The sequence below is a fragment of the Mobula hypostoma genome, chromosome 10 (assembly GCF_963921235.1).
Source record: "Mobula hypostoma chromosome 10, sMobHyp1.1, whole genome shotgun sequence".
Taxonomy (NCBI): Eukaryota; Metazoa; Chordata; class Chondrichthyes; order Myliobatiformes; family Myliobatidae; genus Mobula; species Mobula hypostoma.
Window position 1 is genome coordinate 118,781,890 of NC_086106.1, and position 18,975 is coordinate 118,800,864.

General features: G+C 44.8%; 1 protein-coding gene across 4 annotated transcripts in view; it reads left to right on the forward strand.

The window, feature by feature from the left end:
- Nucleotides 1-18,975, forward strand: part of mtmr1b (myotubularin related protein 1b) — a 70,713-nt gene that overhangs the window by 35,363 nt on the left and 16,375 nt on the right. For all 4 annotated transcript variants that reach the window (XM_063061113.1, XM_063061114.1, XM_063061115.1 and 1 more), the window contains 6 exons: nucleotides 6,479-6,667; nucleotides 7,826-8,011; nucleotides 9,244-9,450; nucleotides 11,626-11,718; nucleotides 14,382-14,495; nucleotides 17,014-17,190. In XM_063061113.1, coding sequence (XP_062917183.1) covers nucleotides 6,479-6,667; nucleotides 7,826-8,011; nucleotides 9,244-9,450; nucleotides 11,626-11,718; nucleotides 14,382-14,495; nucleotides 17,014-17,190 — 966 coding nt within the window. The remainder of the gene's footprint in view (nucleotides 1-6,478; nucleotides 6,668-7,825; nucleotides 8,012-9,243; nucleotides 9,451-11,625; nucleotides 11,719-14,381; nucleotides 14,496-17,013; nucleotides 17,191-18,975) is intronic.

Consider the following 18,975-nt stretch of genomic DNA (forward strand, 5'->3'; position numbering starts at 1 on the left):
CATGATTAGCTGATTAGATATTTCCATTCATGATTAGGTGTGCAGGTGTCCCTAAAGTGGCCAGTAATTGTGTGCACGTGTACACACACACCACACACACACACACACACACACACACATGTGCGTACACGCACACACACCAGCTGAGACAAGCAAACAGAGTTTAGAAACAGACCTCCCTTTACTGGCTGTCTGGAAGGGTGAATAACTTAAGTACCAGTGACTTTCAGAGTCTTCTTCACAGGAGTTGGCCCACCCACATTATAGCTTCACAGGCTCTGGTGGGCTAAAGTAGCTGGAACACGAGAGTTGTCTGGGACACTGCACTGAAACTGAAGCAGCTAATCTCTCAGCTCTGTGGTTACCCCTACTCATTCCCACAGCTGGAAAGTTTTTGATTCCAACTGTATGTTATATTCCCTCACAACTCCGATGTGGCAGCAAAATCAGCCTCATCCTTCACCGTCTCTGCCAGTGTCACACGGTACACAGCGTCCCCTCAAATAGAGCCCAAACAAGGTAGTTGCATGAATGTTCTTTCCCTCACTTGACAGTCTGAGAATGATAAACCAATTATTGTGATAGAGGCAAAAAGGAATGTCTTCAGTCATTCGGAATTCTCCATAGAAGAGGGCCGAGGAGGCTCTGAGTTAGAGTGCAGGTTAGCAGGTTTTGTTTATTAATGGAATCTGGGGATATGGTGTCAGTACAGGAAAGCAACACTGAAGTTATCAAAGATCTTATCAAAGTGTAGAGCAGGTGAGAGAGGCCAAACAATTACACTTGTTTCATCCTCAAGGCCTGCAGTTGTACGAGACATAGGTGAGGCCACAGGAGGATTGTTGAGTCCAAATCAAAGGTTTATAAGGTTCAAAGGTTCATTTATTATCAAAGCATGTGTGCAGTATACAACTCTGAGATTTGTCTTCTCCAGGTAGCCACGCAACAAAGAAAACCTTGGAGGTCATTCAAAAAGAAACATCGATCACTCCCCCCCACACACAAAAAAAAACTTACAAATTGGCAACAAGAGCATCAATCCCTCTCCTCCACACAGAAAAACAAATTGGCAAACCGCGAGAATATCAAACCCCAACACCCTCCTGCACAAAAATAGTGACAAATCATGCCACAATTAAATTGCTCAAAATTAAATGGGCGAAAACACACAATATGAAAGACCTAAAACTGAAAAGAGTCCAGACCAATCTAGAAATCGCAGAACTTCGGTAACTTCTTCCGACAGCCTCGAGGAAGAGACCTCGAATGCAGAGGCATCAGAACAGAGGTTGATCAATTTTATTATCGCTGACATATGACATGAAATTTGTTTAGGATGTTGCTAGGACTTGAGTGACTGAGTTATGGGGAGAATTAGACATGCGAGAATCACAGAATGATGCTGCAGAGGTGTATAGAGTCTTGAGGGTCTTAGGGTGAGTGAATGAAGTGTTTTTCACAAGGGTGGGAAATCAAGAACTAGAGGACACACTTTCTAAGTTGAGAGGGGAGAGATTTAATAGCAACTTGTGAACCGCAGTTTTTACACAGAGGGCAGTATGCATATACAATGGACTGTCAGAGAGTGGCTGAGGCAGGTACAATAGCAACTTTCAAAAGGCATTTGGACAGGTACATGGATAAGAAACTTTTAGTGGCATATCTTGGATGAAAGATCATCTTTCAGAAAATTTGCGGATGACACCAAGATTGGAGGTGTCAAGCGTAGAGGACAGCGAGCAAGGTTATCAAATTTTGCAGCAGGATCTGGACCAGCTGGAAAAATGGGCTGAAAAATGGCAGATGGAATTTAATACAGACAAGTATGAGGCATTACACTTTGGGAGGACAAACCAGGATAGTTTACATGGTGAGTGGTAGGGCATTGTGGAGTGTGATGGAGCAGAAAGATAATGGGAGTACAGATCCATAATTCCTTGAAATTGGCGTCAAAGCTAGATAGGCTCATAAAGGGAGTTCTTGGCACATTAGCCTTCATAAATTGAAGAATTGAGTACAGGAGTTGGGATGTCATGTTAGTTGTATAAGGCATTAGTGGAGCTAAATTTAGAGTATTGTGTGCAGTTCTGGTCACCTGTCTGCAGCAAATATATCAATAATATTGAAAGAGTGCAGAGTTGTTGCTGAGGACCTGAGTTAAAGGGAAAGATTGAATTTATCCCTAGAGCATGAGAGAATAAGGGGAGGTTTGATAGAGGTAACAAAATTGTGAGGGATGTAGGTAAACATAGAAACATAGAAAATAGGTGCAGGAGTAGGGAATTCGGCCCTTCGAGCCTGCACTACCATTTATTATGATCATGGCTGATCATCCAACTCAGAACCCTGCACCAGCCTTCCCTCCATACCCCCTGATCCCCGTAGCCACAAGGGCCATATCTAACTCCCTCTTAAATATAACCAATGAACTGGCCTCAACTGTTTCCTGTGGCAGAGAATTCCACAGATTCACCACTCTCTGTGTGAAGAAGTTTTTCCTCACCTCGGTCCTAAAAGGCTTCCCCCTTATCCTCAAACTGTGACCCCTCGTTCTGGACTTCCCCCAACATCGGGAACAATCTTCCTGCATCTAGCCTGTCCAATCCCTTTAGGATTTTATACGTTTCAATCAGATCCCCCCTCAATCTTCTAAATTCCAACGAGTACAAGCCCAGTTCATCCAGTCTTTCTTCATATGAAAGTCCTGCCATCCCAGGAATCAATCTGGTGAACCTTCTTTGTACTCCCTCTATGGCAAAGATGTCTTTCCTCAGATTAGGGGACCAAAACTGCACACAATACTCCAGGTGTGGTCTCACCAAGGCCTTGTACAACTGCAGTAGTACCTCCCTGCTCCTGTACTCGAATCCTCTCGCTATAAATGCCAGCATACCATTTGCCTTTTTCACCGCCTGCTGTACCTGCATGCCCACTTTCAATGACTGGTGTATAATGACACCCAGGTCTCGTTGCACCTCCCCTTTTCCTAATTGGCCACCATTCAGATAATAATCTGTTTTCCTATTTTTGCCACCAAAATGGATAACTTCACATTTATCCACATTAAATTGCATCTGCCATGAATTTGCCCACTCACCCAACCTATCCAAGTCACCCTGCATCCTCTTAGCATCCTCCTCACAGCTAACACTGCCGCCTAGCTTCGTGTCATCCGCAAACTTGGAGATGCTGCATTTAATTCCCTCATCCAAGTCATTAATATATATTGTAAACAACTGGGGTCCCAGCACTGAGCCTTGCGGTACCCCACTAGTCACTGCCTGCCATTCTGAAAAGATCCCGTTTATTCCCACTCTCTGCTTCCTGTCTGCTAACTAATTCTCTATCCACATCAATACCTTACCCCCAATACCGTGTGCTTTAAGTTTGCACACTAATCTCCTGTGTGGGACCTTGTCAAAAGCCTTTTGAAAATCCAAATATACCACATCTACTGGTTCTCCCCTATCCACTCTACTAGTTACATCCTAAAAAAATTCTATGAGATTCGTCAGACATGATTTTCCTTTCACAAATCCATGCTGACTGTGTCCGATGATTTTACCGCTTTCCAAATGTGCTGTTATCACATCTTTGATAACTGACTCCAGCAGTTTCCCCACCACCGACGTTAGGCTAACCGGTCTATAATTCCCCGGTTTCTCTCTCCCTCCTTTTTTAAAAAGTGGGGTTACATTAGCCACCCTCCGATCCTCAGGAACTAGTCCAGAATCTAACGAGTTTTGAAAAATTATCACTAATGCATCCACTATTTCTTGGGCTACTTCCTTAAGCACTCTGGGATGCAGACCATCTGGCCCTGGGGATTTATCTGCCTTTAATCCCTTCAATTTACCTAACACCACTTCCCTACTAACATGTATTTCGCTCAGTTCCTCCATCTCACTGGACCCTCTGTCCCCTACTATTTCTGGAAGGTTATTTATGTCCTCCTTAGTGAAGACAGAACCAAAGTAATTATTCAATTGGTCTGCCATGTCCTTGCTCCCCATAATCAATTCACCTGTTTCTGTCTGTAGGGGACCTACATTTGTCTTTACCAGTCTTTTCCTTTTTACGTATCTATAAAAGCTTTTACAGTCAGTTTTTATGTTCCCTGCCAGTTTTCTCTCATAATCTTTTTTCCCCTTCCTAATTAAGCCCTTTGTCCTCCTCTGCTGAACTCTGAATTTCTCCCAGTCCTCAGGTGAGCCACTTTTTCTGACTAATTTGTATGCTTCTTTGGAATTGATACTATCCCTAATTTCTCTTGTCAGCCATGGGTGCACTACCTTCCTTGATTTATTCTTTTGCCAAACTGGGATGAACAATTGTTGTAGTTCATCCATGCAATCTTTAAATGCTTGCCATTGCATATCCACCGTCAATCCTTTAAGTGTCATTTGCCAGTCTATCTTAGCTAATTCACATCTCATACCTTCAAAGTTACCCCTCTTTAAGTTCTGAACCTTTGTTTCTGAATTAACTATGTCACTCTCCATCTTAATGAAGAATTCCACCATATTATGGTCACTCTTACCCAAGGGGCCTCTCACGACAAGATTGCAAATTAACCCTTCCTCATTGCTCAAAACCCAGTCTAGAATAGCCTGCTCTCTAGTTGGTTCCTCGACATGTTGGTTCAAAAAACCATCCCGCATACATTCCAAGAAATCCTCTTCCTCAGCACCTTTACCAATTTGGTTCACCCAATCTACATGTAGATTGAAGTCACCCATTATAACTGCTGTTCCTTTATTGCACACATTTCTAATTTCCTGTTTAATACCATCTCCGACCTCACTACTACTGTTAGGTGGCCTGTACACAACTCCCACCAGCGTTTTCTGCCCCTTAGTGTTATGCAGCTCTACCCATATCGATTCCACATCTTCCCGGCTTATGTCCTTCCTTTCTATTGCATTAATCTCATCTTTAACCAGCAACGCCACCCCACCTCCCCTTCCTTCATGTCTATCCCTCCTGAATATTGAATATCCCTGAACGTTGAGCTCCCATCCTTGGTCACCCTGGAGCCATGTCTCTGTGATCCCAACTATATCATAATCATTAATAACAATCTGCACTTTCAATTCATCCACCTTGTTACAAATGCTCCTTGCATTGATACACAAAGCCTTCAGGCACTCTTTTACAACTCTCTTAGCCCTTATACAGTTATGTTGAAAAGTGGCCCTTTTTGATGCTTGCCCTGGATTTGTCGGCCTGCCACTTTTACTTTTCTCCTTACTACCTTTTGCTTCTACCCTCACTTTACACCCCTCTGTCTCTCTGCACTGGTTCCCATCCCCCTGTTGTGAACTAACCTCCTCTCGCCTAGCCTCTTTAATTTGATTCCCACCCCCCAACCATTCTAGTTTAAAGTCACCTCAGTAGCCCTCGCTAATCTCCCTGCCAGGATATTGGTCCCCCTAGGATTCAAGTGTAACCCGTCCTTTTTGTACAGGTCACGCCTGCGCCAAAAGAGGTCCCAATGATCCAAAAACTTGAATCCCTGCCTCCTGCTCCAATCCCTCAGCCACGCATTTATCCTCCACCTCATCGCATTCCTACTCTCACTGTCGCGTGGCACAGGCAGTAATCCCGAGATTACTACCTTTGCAGTCCTTTTTCTCAACTCCCTTCCTAGCTCCCTATATTCTCCTTTCAGGATCTCTTCCCTTTTCCTACCTATGTCATTGGTACCTATCTGTACCACGACCTCTGGCTCCTCACCCTCCCACTTCAGGATATCTTGAACACGATCAGAAATATCCCGGACCCTGGCACCAGGGAGGCAAACTACCATCCGGGTCTCTGGACTGCGTCCACAGAATCGCCTACCTGACCCCCTTACTATCGAGTCCCCTATCACAACTGCCCTCCTCTTCCTTTCCCTACCCTTCTGAGCTACAGGGCCGGACTCTGTGCCGGAGGCACGGCCACTGTCGCTTCCCCCAGGTAAGCTGTCCCCCCCAACAGTACTCAAACAGGAGTACCTATTGTTAAGGGGCACAGCCACCGGGGTACTCTCTATTACCTGACTCTTCCCCTTCCCCCTCCTAACCGTGACTCACTTGTCTGCCTCCCGTAAGTTAAATGCAAGCTGGCTTTTCCTACGGAGGCTGGGTGAAACTAGAACTTGAGGTCTTGGCTTAAGCATAAAAGGTGAAATATTTAACAGGAACATGAGGGGGAACTTCTTCACTCAGAGTGTGGGATGCGCTGCTGACGGAAATAGTGGATGTGGGTTCAGTTGCAACATTTAGGAGAGGTTTGGCTGAGTACACGGAGGAGAGGAGTGTGGAGGACTATGGTCCAGGTGCAGGCCGATGGGATAACAGTTTGCCCTGGTGTAGATGGGCTGAATGGCCTATTTCCACGCTGTACGACTCAGTGAATGCTCTGTTGCTGATTCAAATGCTTGTGAGCCATCGAATATGAATGATGCCTGGAATTCCTTCCCGTTTTCCCCCAGGTTTTGTCATGGATCCATCCAGAGACCCAAGCGACGATTATCAGATGCAGCCAGCCAATGGTTGGACCCAATGACAAGCGATGCAAGGAAGATGAGAAGTACTTACAGACCATCATGGATGCTAATGCTCAGTCTCACAAGTTAACTATCTTCGACGCTCGACAGAACAGTGTTGCAGATGCCAATAAGGTGCCAACTGTGGATGTTGTTTAGGGGGTAAAGTGGATGTTTTTAAAAAACGGTTGCTGGAACCTAAGCCCATGAACCATTGCACTTGATTTGTTTACAATCATCTAACACTTCTGTAGGCAGAATGACTGCTTTACAAGCAGCAAATCAGAGGGTCAGTCAGCATCTTTGCAGGGAAAAGAACTGTTGATGTTTTGGGTTGAAAGCCTTCATCAGGTCACCAAAGTCACATCAGGAGGTTTCCCTTCCGCAGCTTCGAACCCGATGGTTCCCAACCCAGCATTCCCCTCTGCTAGCTCTTGCCCAATATCCACAAGTAGGGCATTCTAGGAGGGCCAGTATTTCTGTCTGCTCTCGCCCCACTGAACTTATCTCCTCATACCTCGACTCTATCCTGTCTACCCACCCCCCCATCCAGTCCTTTCAAAAGGTTCAAGGTATTTTTTATCAAAGTACGTGCATTTAGTGGTCACTTTATTAGGTGCCTCCTGGATGTAATTAAGTGCCCCTGAGTTTAAGTTCATGGTGTTCATGGTCTTCTGCATTGTGACCCATCCACTTTGAGGTTCGACATGTTGTGTTTTCAGAGATGCTCTTCTGCACACCACTGTTGTAACACGTGGTTATTTGAGTTACTGTCACCTTCCTGTCAGCTTGAATCAGTCTGGCCATTCTCCTCTGACCTCTCTCATTAAAAGGCCTTTTCACCCACACAGCTGCTACTCATTGGATGTTTTTTTTTTGTTTTTCACGCCATTCTCTGTAAACTCCAGAGACTGTTGTGTGTGAAAATCCCAGGAGATCAGTTTCTCAGATACTCAAACCACCTGGTCTGGCGTCAACAATCAAAGTCACTTCGAGCACATTTTTTCCCCATTCTGATGTTTGTTCTGAACAACAACTGAACTTCTTGATAAGTCTGCATGCTTCTAATCTGCTGCCATATGATTGGCTGATTAGATATTTACATTGACAGTACAGTCAGTCTCTTGTGTCTTCAGTTGACTGATTTGCAGATTCCCCTCTGTTGTGTTTGTTTAGTAAACTCAGCCACTGCATTTATGCAGTGGGACATCACTTTCTATGTGTTTAAAAATGTTTAATGATTGCTCGCTTCAGACTTCCATTGATGCATGCGTTCTTGTTGCCATTGTTCAGGCCAAAGGAGGAGGCTTTGAGAGTGAAAGTGCCTACTCAAACGCCGAGCTTGTTTTCTTGGAGATTCATAATATCCATGTCATGAGGGAGTCTCTGAGGAAACTGAAGGACTTTGTTTACCCAGTCATTGATGAATCCAAGTGGCTGTCAAATATCGATTCGACTCATTGGCTAGAGTACATACGGGTGAGACTTTATTTCCTGTACTGATTTTGTGTCCCCCTCTAAACTGTATCTATTCATTGGCACAATTGTTACTTATTTACTTCTGCCTGCTACACCATTGGCGATTAGGGCAGCAATGAAGGTTCTCCATCTCTAGCAGTGTTCAGGGCTTCTTTCATCATGTCAGTAGCTTCCTCTCGGTTTTCATTCAGCCGTGCAAGTCCCAGGTGGAGACTCAGGAATACCGTCACACCCGGATGTAGAAGGATTCTCCATTGCTGTTTCCGTAACAGTTTTGTTTTACCAGTCAGGGTTGTTAGCTCTGAGCTGAACCCCTGAACCTGGAGGACCGGTGGACCACTCTTAGTCTGGCCTCTAACCTTTGACTGGTTTGGCATGGGTGACCCTACTAAGAGCAAAAGCATAAAGCCCTGACTCGAGCCAACATAGCTCTCTGGGTCATTGAGGCACACAAGCCTCCAAACCCTACGACAAGGTTGTGGTCTTCTTGGAGGAGACAGTTGTTGGCAGGAGCATGTATTCCTTTGAGTAACAGCACGGTATCTTGCCCTTCCGGCCCAGTGAGCTTATGCTGCCAGTTAAGCCCAGGTGACCAATTAACCTACCCCCTACATCTTGGGAGTGTGGGAAGCAACCCATGTAGTCACGGGGGCGCCACATGGATCTGGATCACCAGACCTGGGGGTTTGTGCGAGCCCGCAACCGTGCTGTTGAGTACTGGGACAAGGTCTGAAGTTGGAAGCCCAACATCTGTAAGTCTGAGAGTCCGGGGACAAGGACTGGAGGCCTGGATGCGGCCTGTGTGTGGATGGGTGGAGAGGGGCTTGCTTTGCCGTTTTTGTTTTGCTGCTGCTGTTGTTTCTTGTATTGTCCTGCTGAACATATTGGGCGTGATATTTTGGCACCAGAATGTGTGGTGAAACCTGTGGGCTACCTGCAGCTCATCCTCAGATTGTGTTAGTTGTTAAAGCAAATGACATACGTATTTCACTCAACACTCATAAAACGCTGGAGGAACTCAGCAGGACTGAAGGGTTTCAATCCAAAATGTCGACTATATTATTTTCCATAGATGCTGTCTGGCTTGCTGAGTTCCTCCAACATTTTGTGTGTGTTGCTTGGATTTCCAGCGTCTGCAGATTTTCTCTAGTTCGCGGAAGTATTTCACTGTATGTTTTGATGTACCTGTGATAAATATCTGAATCTGAACTGGCTCTTCCCTTCTCTCTCAGATCCTGTTGGCTGGAGCAGTCCGCATTGCCGACAAGGTTGAATCTGCGAAGACCTCGGTTGTTGTCCACTGCAGCGATGGCTGGGATCGGACTTCACAGCTCACATCCCTCAGTATGCTAATCCTTGACAGCTACTACCGAACCATCAAGGGGTTTGAAGTCCTGCTGGAGAAGGAATGGCTGAGTTTTGGACACAGATTCGCAGTTGTAAGTAAACCAAGAGAGCAGCACAGTCAGGAGTGAGCAGATTGGAATCACTTTGGTTGGTACGGCGTCTAATGAAGCTGTAGAGCACTACAGCGCAGAAACAGGCCCTTCAGCCCATCTAGTCCATGCCAGCCAGATCTACCTGTACCTGAACCAGAGCCCTCCATACCCATCTCATCCAGGTACCTATCCAAACTTCTCAAACTTATCAGAGTTTCAGTGCGGACAGGCCCTTCTGGCGTACTGAGCCACGTCACCCAGCAACCCATCCATTTAAACCTAGCCTAACCACGGGACAACTCACAGTGACCAATTAACCTAACCGGTTCGTCATGGGACTGTGGGAGGAAACCGGAGCACCCGAAGGAAACCCCCACGCACGCAGGAAGAATGTGCAAACTTTCTTACAGAGGGCGCAGGAATTGAACCCTGAGCTGTAGTAGTGTCACGCTAACTGCTTCGGTATCAGAGCAGCTAGGGGAAACCGATTGAACTTGCATCCTCTGGCAGCTTGTACCACACTCGTGCCACCCACCGAGTGAAGATACTCCCCCTCAGGTTCCCCTTAAGTATTTCACCCTAACCCTACAACTTCTAGTTCTAGTCACCCAACCTGAGGGGGAAATTGAGCATGGCTTTCACTAAAGTGGGGGCAGGTTTAAGCTTCCCTTCTAAAGATTGAGCACACAAACCAAGTCACAGCAATGCATGAGGAGTTCAGTGTTCTTCCCAGAGCCACCTTGAGGACGAGCATTAAAATAAATCCATGCCTGTCCTCTAGGAGATCCGGCAGCATTATTTAACTAAGCAGACTCAGAAGTTGAGAGCCAAGGGCTTTATTCTGTGGAGTCTAGGAGAATGATAGGCTGGGCCTATTTATCCGTGGAGTGAAGGAGGTTGCATAGTGACCTTATAAGGTAATTAAAATCATTACCAGCATAGGGAAGCTCAGTTAAGTAGTCTTTTTCTAAGGATTGGGGAATCCAGAAGCAGCGGGCATAGGTTTAAGGTGAGAGTGGAAACATTTAATGGGAAACCAAGGGGCAAAATTTTCACGCAGGGAGTGGACAGTCTTTGGAATGAGCTGCCTGAGGAAGTGGTTCAGGTTGGTACATTAACCAGATTGGACGGGCAAATGGATAGGAAGGTTTAGAGCAGGAATTCCCAACCTGGGTTTCATGGACTCTTTGTTAATGGCTTGAAAAAGGTGGGAGCTCCTGATTTAGAGGGAAATGGGCCAAGTATGGGCAAATGGAGGAATAATTAGATGAGAGACTTGCTCAGCATGGACCAGTTCGCCAAAGGGCCTGATTCTGGGCTCTATAGCACTAGCAGAGATCTTTCATTCTCTTGGCAAATATTTATCTTTTAGTAGACATTGAAGCTAGTCAGTGTTGTTCCTGGTTTCTTGCTATTCAGAAAGCAACAACTGTGTTCCTCAAGGTGTAAAGTTGGTTGTACTTGGTTATCAACATGAGATTCTGCAGACGCTGGAAGTTTCCAGAGCAACACACAAAATGCTGGAGGAACTTAGCAGGTCAGGTGGTATCTATGGAGATGAAAAAGAGTCAATGTTTTGGGCTGAGATCCTTTAATAGGACTGGAAGGGAATAGGGAAGAAGCCAGAATAAGATAGTGGGAGGAGGGGAAAGAGTATAAGCTAGAATGTGATAGGTGAAGTCAGGTGAGGGGAAGCTGGGTGTGGGGGAAGGGGAGACGAAGTGAGAAACTGGGAGAAGGTGGGAAAGGTAAATGTCTGATGAAGAAGGAATCTGATAGGAAAGGAGTGTGGACCTTGGAAGAAAGTGAAGGAGGTGGGACACCAGAGGGAGGTGATGGACAGGTGAGGAGAAGTGGTAAGAGAGGAGCCTGAATGAGGAAATGAAAGGAGAGAAGGGGGAGGGTGGAAATGATTGGAAATTGGGGAAATGGATATTCATGCCGTCAGAATGAAGGCTATCCAGTAGGAATATGAGGTGTTGCTCCTCCAACCTGAGAGTGGCCTCATCTGACAGTAGAGATAGCCATGGACCGACATGTTGGAATGGGAATGGAGGGTTGGAATCAAACTTCATAGATGTAAGGTTGGTTATGTTCATTAGATGTAATGTGCTTTGTGACATCCCAAGTTCAGGCAGATTCTTGTATAAATGCGAACCTCTCTCTCCCTTTCAGAGAGTAGGACATGGGGATGAGAACCACGCAGCTGCTGACCGCTCACCCATCTTCCTTCAGTTCATTGACTGTGTGTGGCAGATGACAAGACAGGTATGTGAATGTAACATTTCAGGGACAGCTTCTTCCCCTGCACCATCAGGTTTCTGATCGGACAATGAACCAACCTATGAACAACACCTCACTATTTTTGTTCTCATTTTGCACTACTTATTTAATGTGTTTCCTATATTTATTTCTTCCTGTCATTTTATGTTTTTGTTACTTTGTATTGGACTATACTGCTGCCATAAAACAACAAATTTCATGATGTGTCAGTGATGTTAAAACCTGATTGCGAGGTGTGTTGGTTTGTTGGTTCATTACTGTCACTTGCACCAAGGTACAGTGAAACGATTGTCTTTCATACTGTTTATACAGATCAAATTATTACACAAATTATCAAATTAAGGTTGAATAAGATAAAACAATAGCAATGCAGAATGAAGTGTAAAAGCTACTGAGAAAGTGCAGTGCAGGATTGTAATGAGGTATATCATGAGGCCAAGAGTCTTATCTCATTGTGGCAGAGGTTTGTTGAAGAGTCTGGTAACAGTGGGATAGAAGCTGTCCATGAGCCTGGTGGTGTGTACTTTCAGGCTTTTGTATCTTCTGCTCTATGAGAGAGGGGAGAAGAGAGAATGTCTGCGGTGGTTGGATCTTTAATTATGCTGGCTGCTTTACTGAGGCAATGAGAAGTAGAGTCCAAAGTAGGGAGGGATTTTTAGTCCTTGTTGGTACGCTGGTTGACTTCACTTGCACCCCTTAAATCAACATTCACCGGAACAGATCATCTGGGCATCTGGTGTGGTTTGCAGTAGCCTTTCTGACTTAAATATTGAATTCCACTGATAATCAGCCTTGAACTGTTCTGATGAAAGGTAGCTTTTACCTCTCCACAGATGCTGCCTGACCTGCTGAGTATTTCCAGCATTCTCTTGTATTTCACACATCTCTTGCAGCTGCAGTGTTTTGTATCTCATAGTTCCTGACAAATTCTCCAAAGTCTCCTCTGTTCTTATTCATTTCCTTTCGTTGACACCTCCTCCACAGGTGAGCTGCCACTAATGGGGCTTCACCACCACTTCTCAGACAGCACTACCACCATTTCTGTTATTGTAGGTTGCTGCTTGGTAACTGTAGAGTACCTCACCTGTAACGTCACACTGTAGGTAAGGCCACCTATGTCCAGGGTTTCAGTGTTCTTCCTATTACGAATCATTCAGATCTTTACTTGTGGGTTGGTTGATTAATTGACCACTGTAAGTGTCCAGAGGTTAGTGATAGAGTCTTGGGAGGGTTGATGAGAATGTGGGATTAATGGAGGATTTCTCCGCTGTCCCTTTCACTCTTTTTCCATTCCCCATTCTGGTGTTCCTTTCTCTTCTCCTCACCTGCCTATCACCTTCCTCTGGTGCTCCTCCTCCTTCCTTTTCTCCCAAGGGAGAGTCCACTCTCCTCTTCTTTCAGATTTTTTTCTTCAGCCTTTACCTCTTACCTTTTCCACCTATCCCCTCCTGGCTTCTCATGTCATCCCACCTACCTTCTCCTCACCTCGTCTCACCTCTCATCTACCAGCTTCGGCTCTTTCCCCTCTCTTCCCACCTGCTTATTCTAGTTTCGTCGTCTCCTTTCCTTTCCAGTCCAGACGAAAGGTCTCGACCTGAAACGTCACTCTTCTCCATACTCGCCGCCTGACCTGCTGAATTTTGCGTGTGTTACCTGGATTTTCAGGATCTGCAGAATCTTTTGTGTTTCTGGGGGATTAGTGTGAATGAGTGGTTGATGACCAGCCTGGATTTGGTGATAAAACTGTACTTCCTCACCTTCAGGATAATCTCTGATGAATGACAAGGATGTGGATCAAATTATCCTTCTTGCAGTACACTAACTTCAATTGGACTGTAGACTAATCAGTGACTTTGTTATCATTGTTACTGCTGCACCCTGGAATGTACATCTCCATATTGGTCCCTCCCTCTGTGTCCCACCTCTGTTGTTGCCTCTGTGTTTGTCTGCCACACTTCTGCTCAACTCTGCCGTTCTCCTCTCAGATGGAGTTCAACTTGGAAAAGTATGAAGTGATTTACTTTGGAAGGTCAAATTTGAAGGCAGAATGCAAGGTTATTGGCAGTGTGGAAGAACTCTGAGGGATCTTGGGATCCATGGCCATAGAGCTCTTAAAGCTGCCGTGCAAGTTGATAGGATGGTTAACAAGATGTCTGGTGCGTTGGCTTTCATCAGTCTGGGGATTGAGTTCAAAAGCCATGAGGTAATGTTGCAGCTCTGTAGAACTCCGGTTGGACTACACTTGGAACATAGTGTTCCATTTTGGTTGCCTCATTATAGAAAGGATTTGTAAGATTTAGAGAGGGAGCAGAGGAGATTTGCCAAGATGCTGCCTGGATTAGAGAGCATGTCTTATGAGGAAAGGTTGAGTGAGCTAGGACTTTTCTCCCTGGAATGATAAGACCATGATCGCCCATGTCATACGACACAGCACGTAATTATTATGACGTAGGAGGGAAAGGAGAGTAGGGTGTAAGGTTGGCACAACATCATATGCTCTCCCCTATTCCACATACCTTAACTCCGAGATAAAGCTGAGAACCACTGTAATTGGAATTCTTATATTTCAGATTTCTTTCACCTTCTGCTTGTGAGTAATTGTGATTGTTTGCTCTCTGCAGTTACATATTGTATTTCTCCTGATTTAGTTCCCGGCAGCATTTGAATTTAATGAGCTCTTCCTGCTAACCATCCTGGACCATCTGTACAGCTGCCTGTTTGGGACATTCTTGTACAACTGTGAGCAACAGAGAGTGAAAGAGGTAGGTGATGAGCATGATGCTGGAGGGGACAGCTAGAACCAGGTTCTCCCTCTCAGACCGTGTGCATTATGACAGGAGGCTTATGTCATGTAAAGCTCCTTGCTGAAAACCCATAGATATTTCAATCACAGCAAATGTTGAGGAGTCACATTTCCATCAGCATTATTAAGGCATCTGTTAGTCTTGCGAGACCATGGACCTGCGCCTGGAAAGTCTTCATTGTCCATGGTCTCGCAAGGTTGTATGGAAGACCAGCAGTTGCCCATGCTGCAAGTCTCCCCTCTCCATGACACCGATGTTGTCCAAGGGAAGGGCATTAGGACCCATACAGCTTGGCACCAGTGTTGTTGCAGAGCAATGTGTGATTAAGTGCCTTGCTCAAGGACACAACACATGTTGCCTCGGCTGGGGTTCGAACTCACGACCTTCAGGTTGCTAGTCCAATGCCTTAACCACTTTAGCTTTATTTGTCGTGTGTACATCGAAACGGACAGTGAAATGCATCATTTGTCTCATTGACCACCACTGGTGGGCTTCATCCAGGTGGACTGGTGGGTGGGTGTGCTGGGCAGCTGGCAGGTGTCGCCACGCATCCAGCGCCAAAGTAGCTTGCTCACAGCTCACTCACCCTAACCATGCGCCATGCACAATCCTCGCAGATTTGATTTGACGTAAGTGACGCATTTCACTGTATGTTTAGATGTGTATTTGATAAATAAAGCTGATCTTTCTGTCTGTCCTTGGAATTTGGGAGGAAACTGGAGCACCTGGAGGAAACCCACACGGTCATGGTGAGAACGTGCAAACTCCTTACAGACAGTAGCAGGAATTCAACCCCGGTCTTCCAATCACTGGTGCTTCTAACTGCTACGCAACCATGTCATTGTATTGTTAACGCAACAACATTCCAATTGGTCCTAAATTTCAAACATTCATTTTGTGGGGTGTGGGTGTCACTGAAATGGCCAACATCTGGAGCCCATTCCCAATTACAGTCCCCCTGCTAAAATATTACCTCAGTGCCATTGGTCAAGGAGGGAGTTGCAGGATTCATTCCAGTAATGATGAAGGAACAGAAATAAACATTCAGCAGCCTCTTTATTAGGTACGGGAGTGGAACCCGGTGTGATCTTCTGTTGCTGCAGCCCTTCCACTTCAAGGTTTGACGTGTTGTGCATTCAGAGATGCTTTTCTGCACATCACTGTTGTAACGCGTAGTAACTTGAGTTCCTGTCAACTTGAACCTTTCTGGCCACTCTCCTCTGACCCTTGTCATTAACAAGGTGTTTACGCTCGCAGAACTGCCGCTTACTGGGCGTTTTTTGTTTTTCGCACCATTCTCTGTAAACTCTATCGTGTGTGAAACTCCCAGGAGATCAGCCGTTTCTGAGATGCTCACACCACCCTGTCTGGCACCAACAATCATTCCATGGTCAAAGTCACTTAGATCACATTTCTTCCCCGTTCTGATGTTTGGTCTGAACAACAGCTGAACCTCTTGGACCATGTCTGCTTGCTTTTATGCATTGGCTGAGTAGATATTTGCATTAATATATAGATGTCCCTAATAAAGAGGACACAGAGTGTATTACCAAGTCAGCATGGCGTGTGAGTAGTGAGAAACCTGAGGGTGATGGTATCACTAACTGCCCTTGAACTTGGCAGTGGAGGCTTGGGTGGTGCCATCGAAGCAGGTTTGACACGTCACTTCAGTGTGTTATTTTATTTCAAAATATAGTTTATTTGCAATATACTGTATACAGTAAATATAGTTGGCACAACTGCTCTACATTTATTGTACCAACAATTCATTGCATTCTTTTATAATGCTTTAACATCACTTATGTTTCCACCTTAAAACAAAACACCTCTGAAGGGTTAATACATTAGTAACAATGTCCCAGGTGGGTGGGAAGGACGAATTGGCTTGTTTTGCTATCGATGCTTTGCTGCTTGGTGTGTTCTGTGTTTTGTGTAGCTCAACCAAGCATTATGGGCGTGGAATATGTGGCGACACTGAAGACCATAAGATAATAGGAGCAGAATTGGGCCATTCGGTCCATTGTGTCTGCTCTCCCATTCCATCATGGCTGATTTAGTATCTCTCTCTCAACCCCATTCTCCTGCCTTCTCCCCATAACCTTTGACCCCCTTACTAATCACGTGTTGGTTGTTAATACAAGTAAGACATTTCACTGTTTGTTCAGTGTTCATGTGATAAATAAATCTGAAACTGATTGGCTTGTTTGGGCATTTTGGAGTTCACTGCTGGTGTGAGATGTGAGTTAGGGTGGCTGATTTTTATCCAGAAAGGACAGCAGTGAACCAATTGGGGTTTTATGACAATCTTGTAATTTTGCACTTAGAATTCACCACAGAAAAGAATTTTGCGTTCCGTGCCTTCCCATCAATGGTGGTTGGTGATTTGTAAGTGCAATGTGTGGATTGTGCACTGTGTATTCACTAATAGTGCCACTGTTCCAGTCTAACAATGCTTGTGTAACATCTGTTTTTACAGGAAGTGCAGGCAAAGACAGTTTCCCTTTGGTCCTACATTAACAGTCAACTGGAGGAGTTCACCAACCCTTTTTATGTGAATTACGAAAATCACGTGCTTTACCCAGTGACCAGTTTACGGCATTTGGAGTTGTGGGTGAACTATTATGTCAGGTGGAACCCAAGGATGAGACCTCAGGTAAGGTGATAATGAATAAGGGGAAATGTGGAGTATTAATGTAATGAGTGTTCTCTTTCCAATTTGTTGAAGAAGCTTAGGGAGGGATTTTATTCCTCAGCCCTTGATTACTCTTGGCTCACTTCTGTTCCATCTCTGCTGTAGATCTTTTTATTACTTTTCAGCTTCTTGACATTGGAATTGGTTTACTATTGTCACACATACCGAGATCGTGAAAAGCTTGTCTTGCATACTGCTCCTACAGATCATTACACAGTGAATTGAGTTAGAGTAAGGGAAAACAATAGCAGTGCGGAATAAAGTGTAACAGCTACTGAGAAAACACAATAAAGATTGTAATGGGTTGAACTCTGTTAGAAGAGTTTGTCGTATACTAGGGAATGATTTAGTAGTCTTATTACAGTGGGATAGAGGAGTTTGTGCATTCTTCCCGTGACCTCGTTGGGAGTTTGTGTGTTCATTCTCCCCATGACCCCATGGAGAGTTAGTGTGTTTGTTCTCCCCATGACCCTGTGGGGTTTGTTCTCACCATGGACCCCATGGATTTGCTCCGGGTGCTCTGGTTTCCTCCCATATTTCAAAGGCGTACCTGTTAGGGTTAGTGAGTTATGGACATCCTATGTTGGTGCTGGAAACATGGTGACACTTCTGGGCTGCCCCAAACACAAACCTCAGACTGTGTTGGTAGTTGACGCACAACGGCACATTTCACTGTATGTTTTGATGTTTCAATGTATATGTGGCAAATAAAGCTAATCTCTTCCTTGGAGCAAAGGGGAGGTTGAAATGAGTTTTATGTAATTATGAGAAACATAGACTGAATGATTATATACCTCTGCAGAGGATTCAATGTTAAATCATTATACTTGGAAACATCAGGAGAACAAAGTGGAAAAGCTGTGTGATGTGAGGAGCACAAGGGGACACTAGTTTCAAAGATGAACAGAGATGACGGAGGTATTTTACAAATCCTAAATTCTGGAGGTACTCAGCATGTCAGGCAGCATCTATGGAGAAGAATAAACAGTCGACGTTTTGGTGAGATTCTCCATCAGGGTATCGAGACCCCACTTAACCTGGGCATTCTCTCCTCTCCTTCCTCCCATTGAGCAGAAGATACAAAAGCCTGAAAGCATGTTCTACCAGAGTCAAGGACAGCTTCTATCCCACTGACATTATACTATTGAACTGTCCCCTAGTAGAAGATGCATTCCTTCATCAGGCCTGATGAAAGGTCTTGGCACAAAAATATTTATTCCTCTCCATAGAAGCTGCTGAGTTCCTCCAGGATTTTATCTTTGTTGCTCTGAATTTCCAGCATCTGCAGAATCTCTTATGTTTATGATTGTGCAAGTTCACCAGGATAGTGGCTGGTAGGGCCGAATCTTCATTCGAAGAATGATTAGAAAATCGTGCTTGTCTTTGTTAGAACAGACAAAATAATCAGATAATTTGAAAGTGGTATATACAATGATGAAGGGCTGGAGCAGGGTAAATAGAAACACATTCTTCATATAGGAGGGACATTCAAAGTTCAAAGTAAATAGGTTATCGAAGTATGCATAGGTCACTATAAACTACCCTGAGATTGGTTTTCTTGTAGACAATCACAGTAGAACAGAGAAATACAATAGAATCAATGAAAAACTTCACACAAAAACTGACAACCAATGTGCAAAAGAAGACAAGTTATGCAAATAAAAAAGTACAGTACTGTTCAAACGTCTTAGGCACACACATATAGAGCTGGGGGGCCTAAGCCTTTTGCACAGGACTGTAACTTCA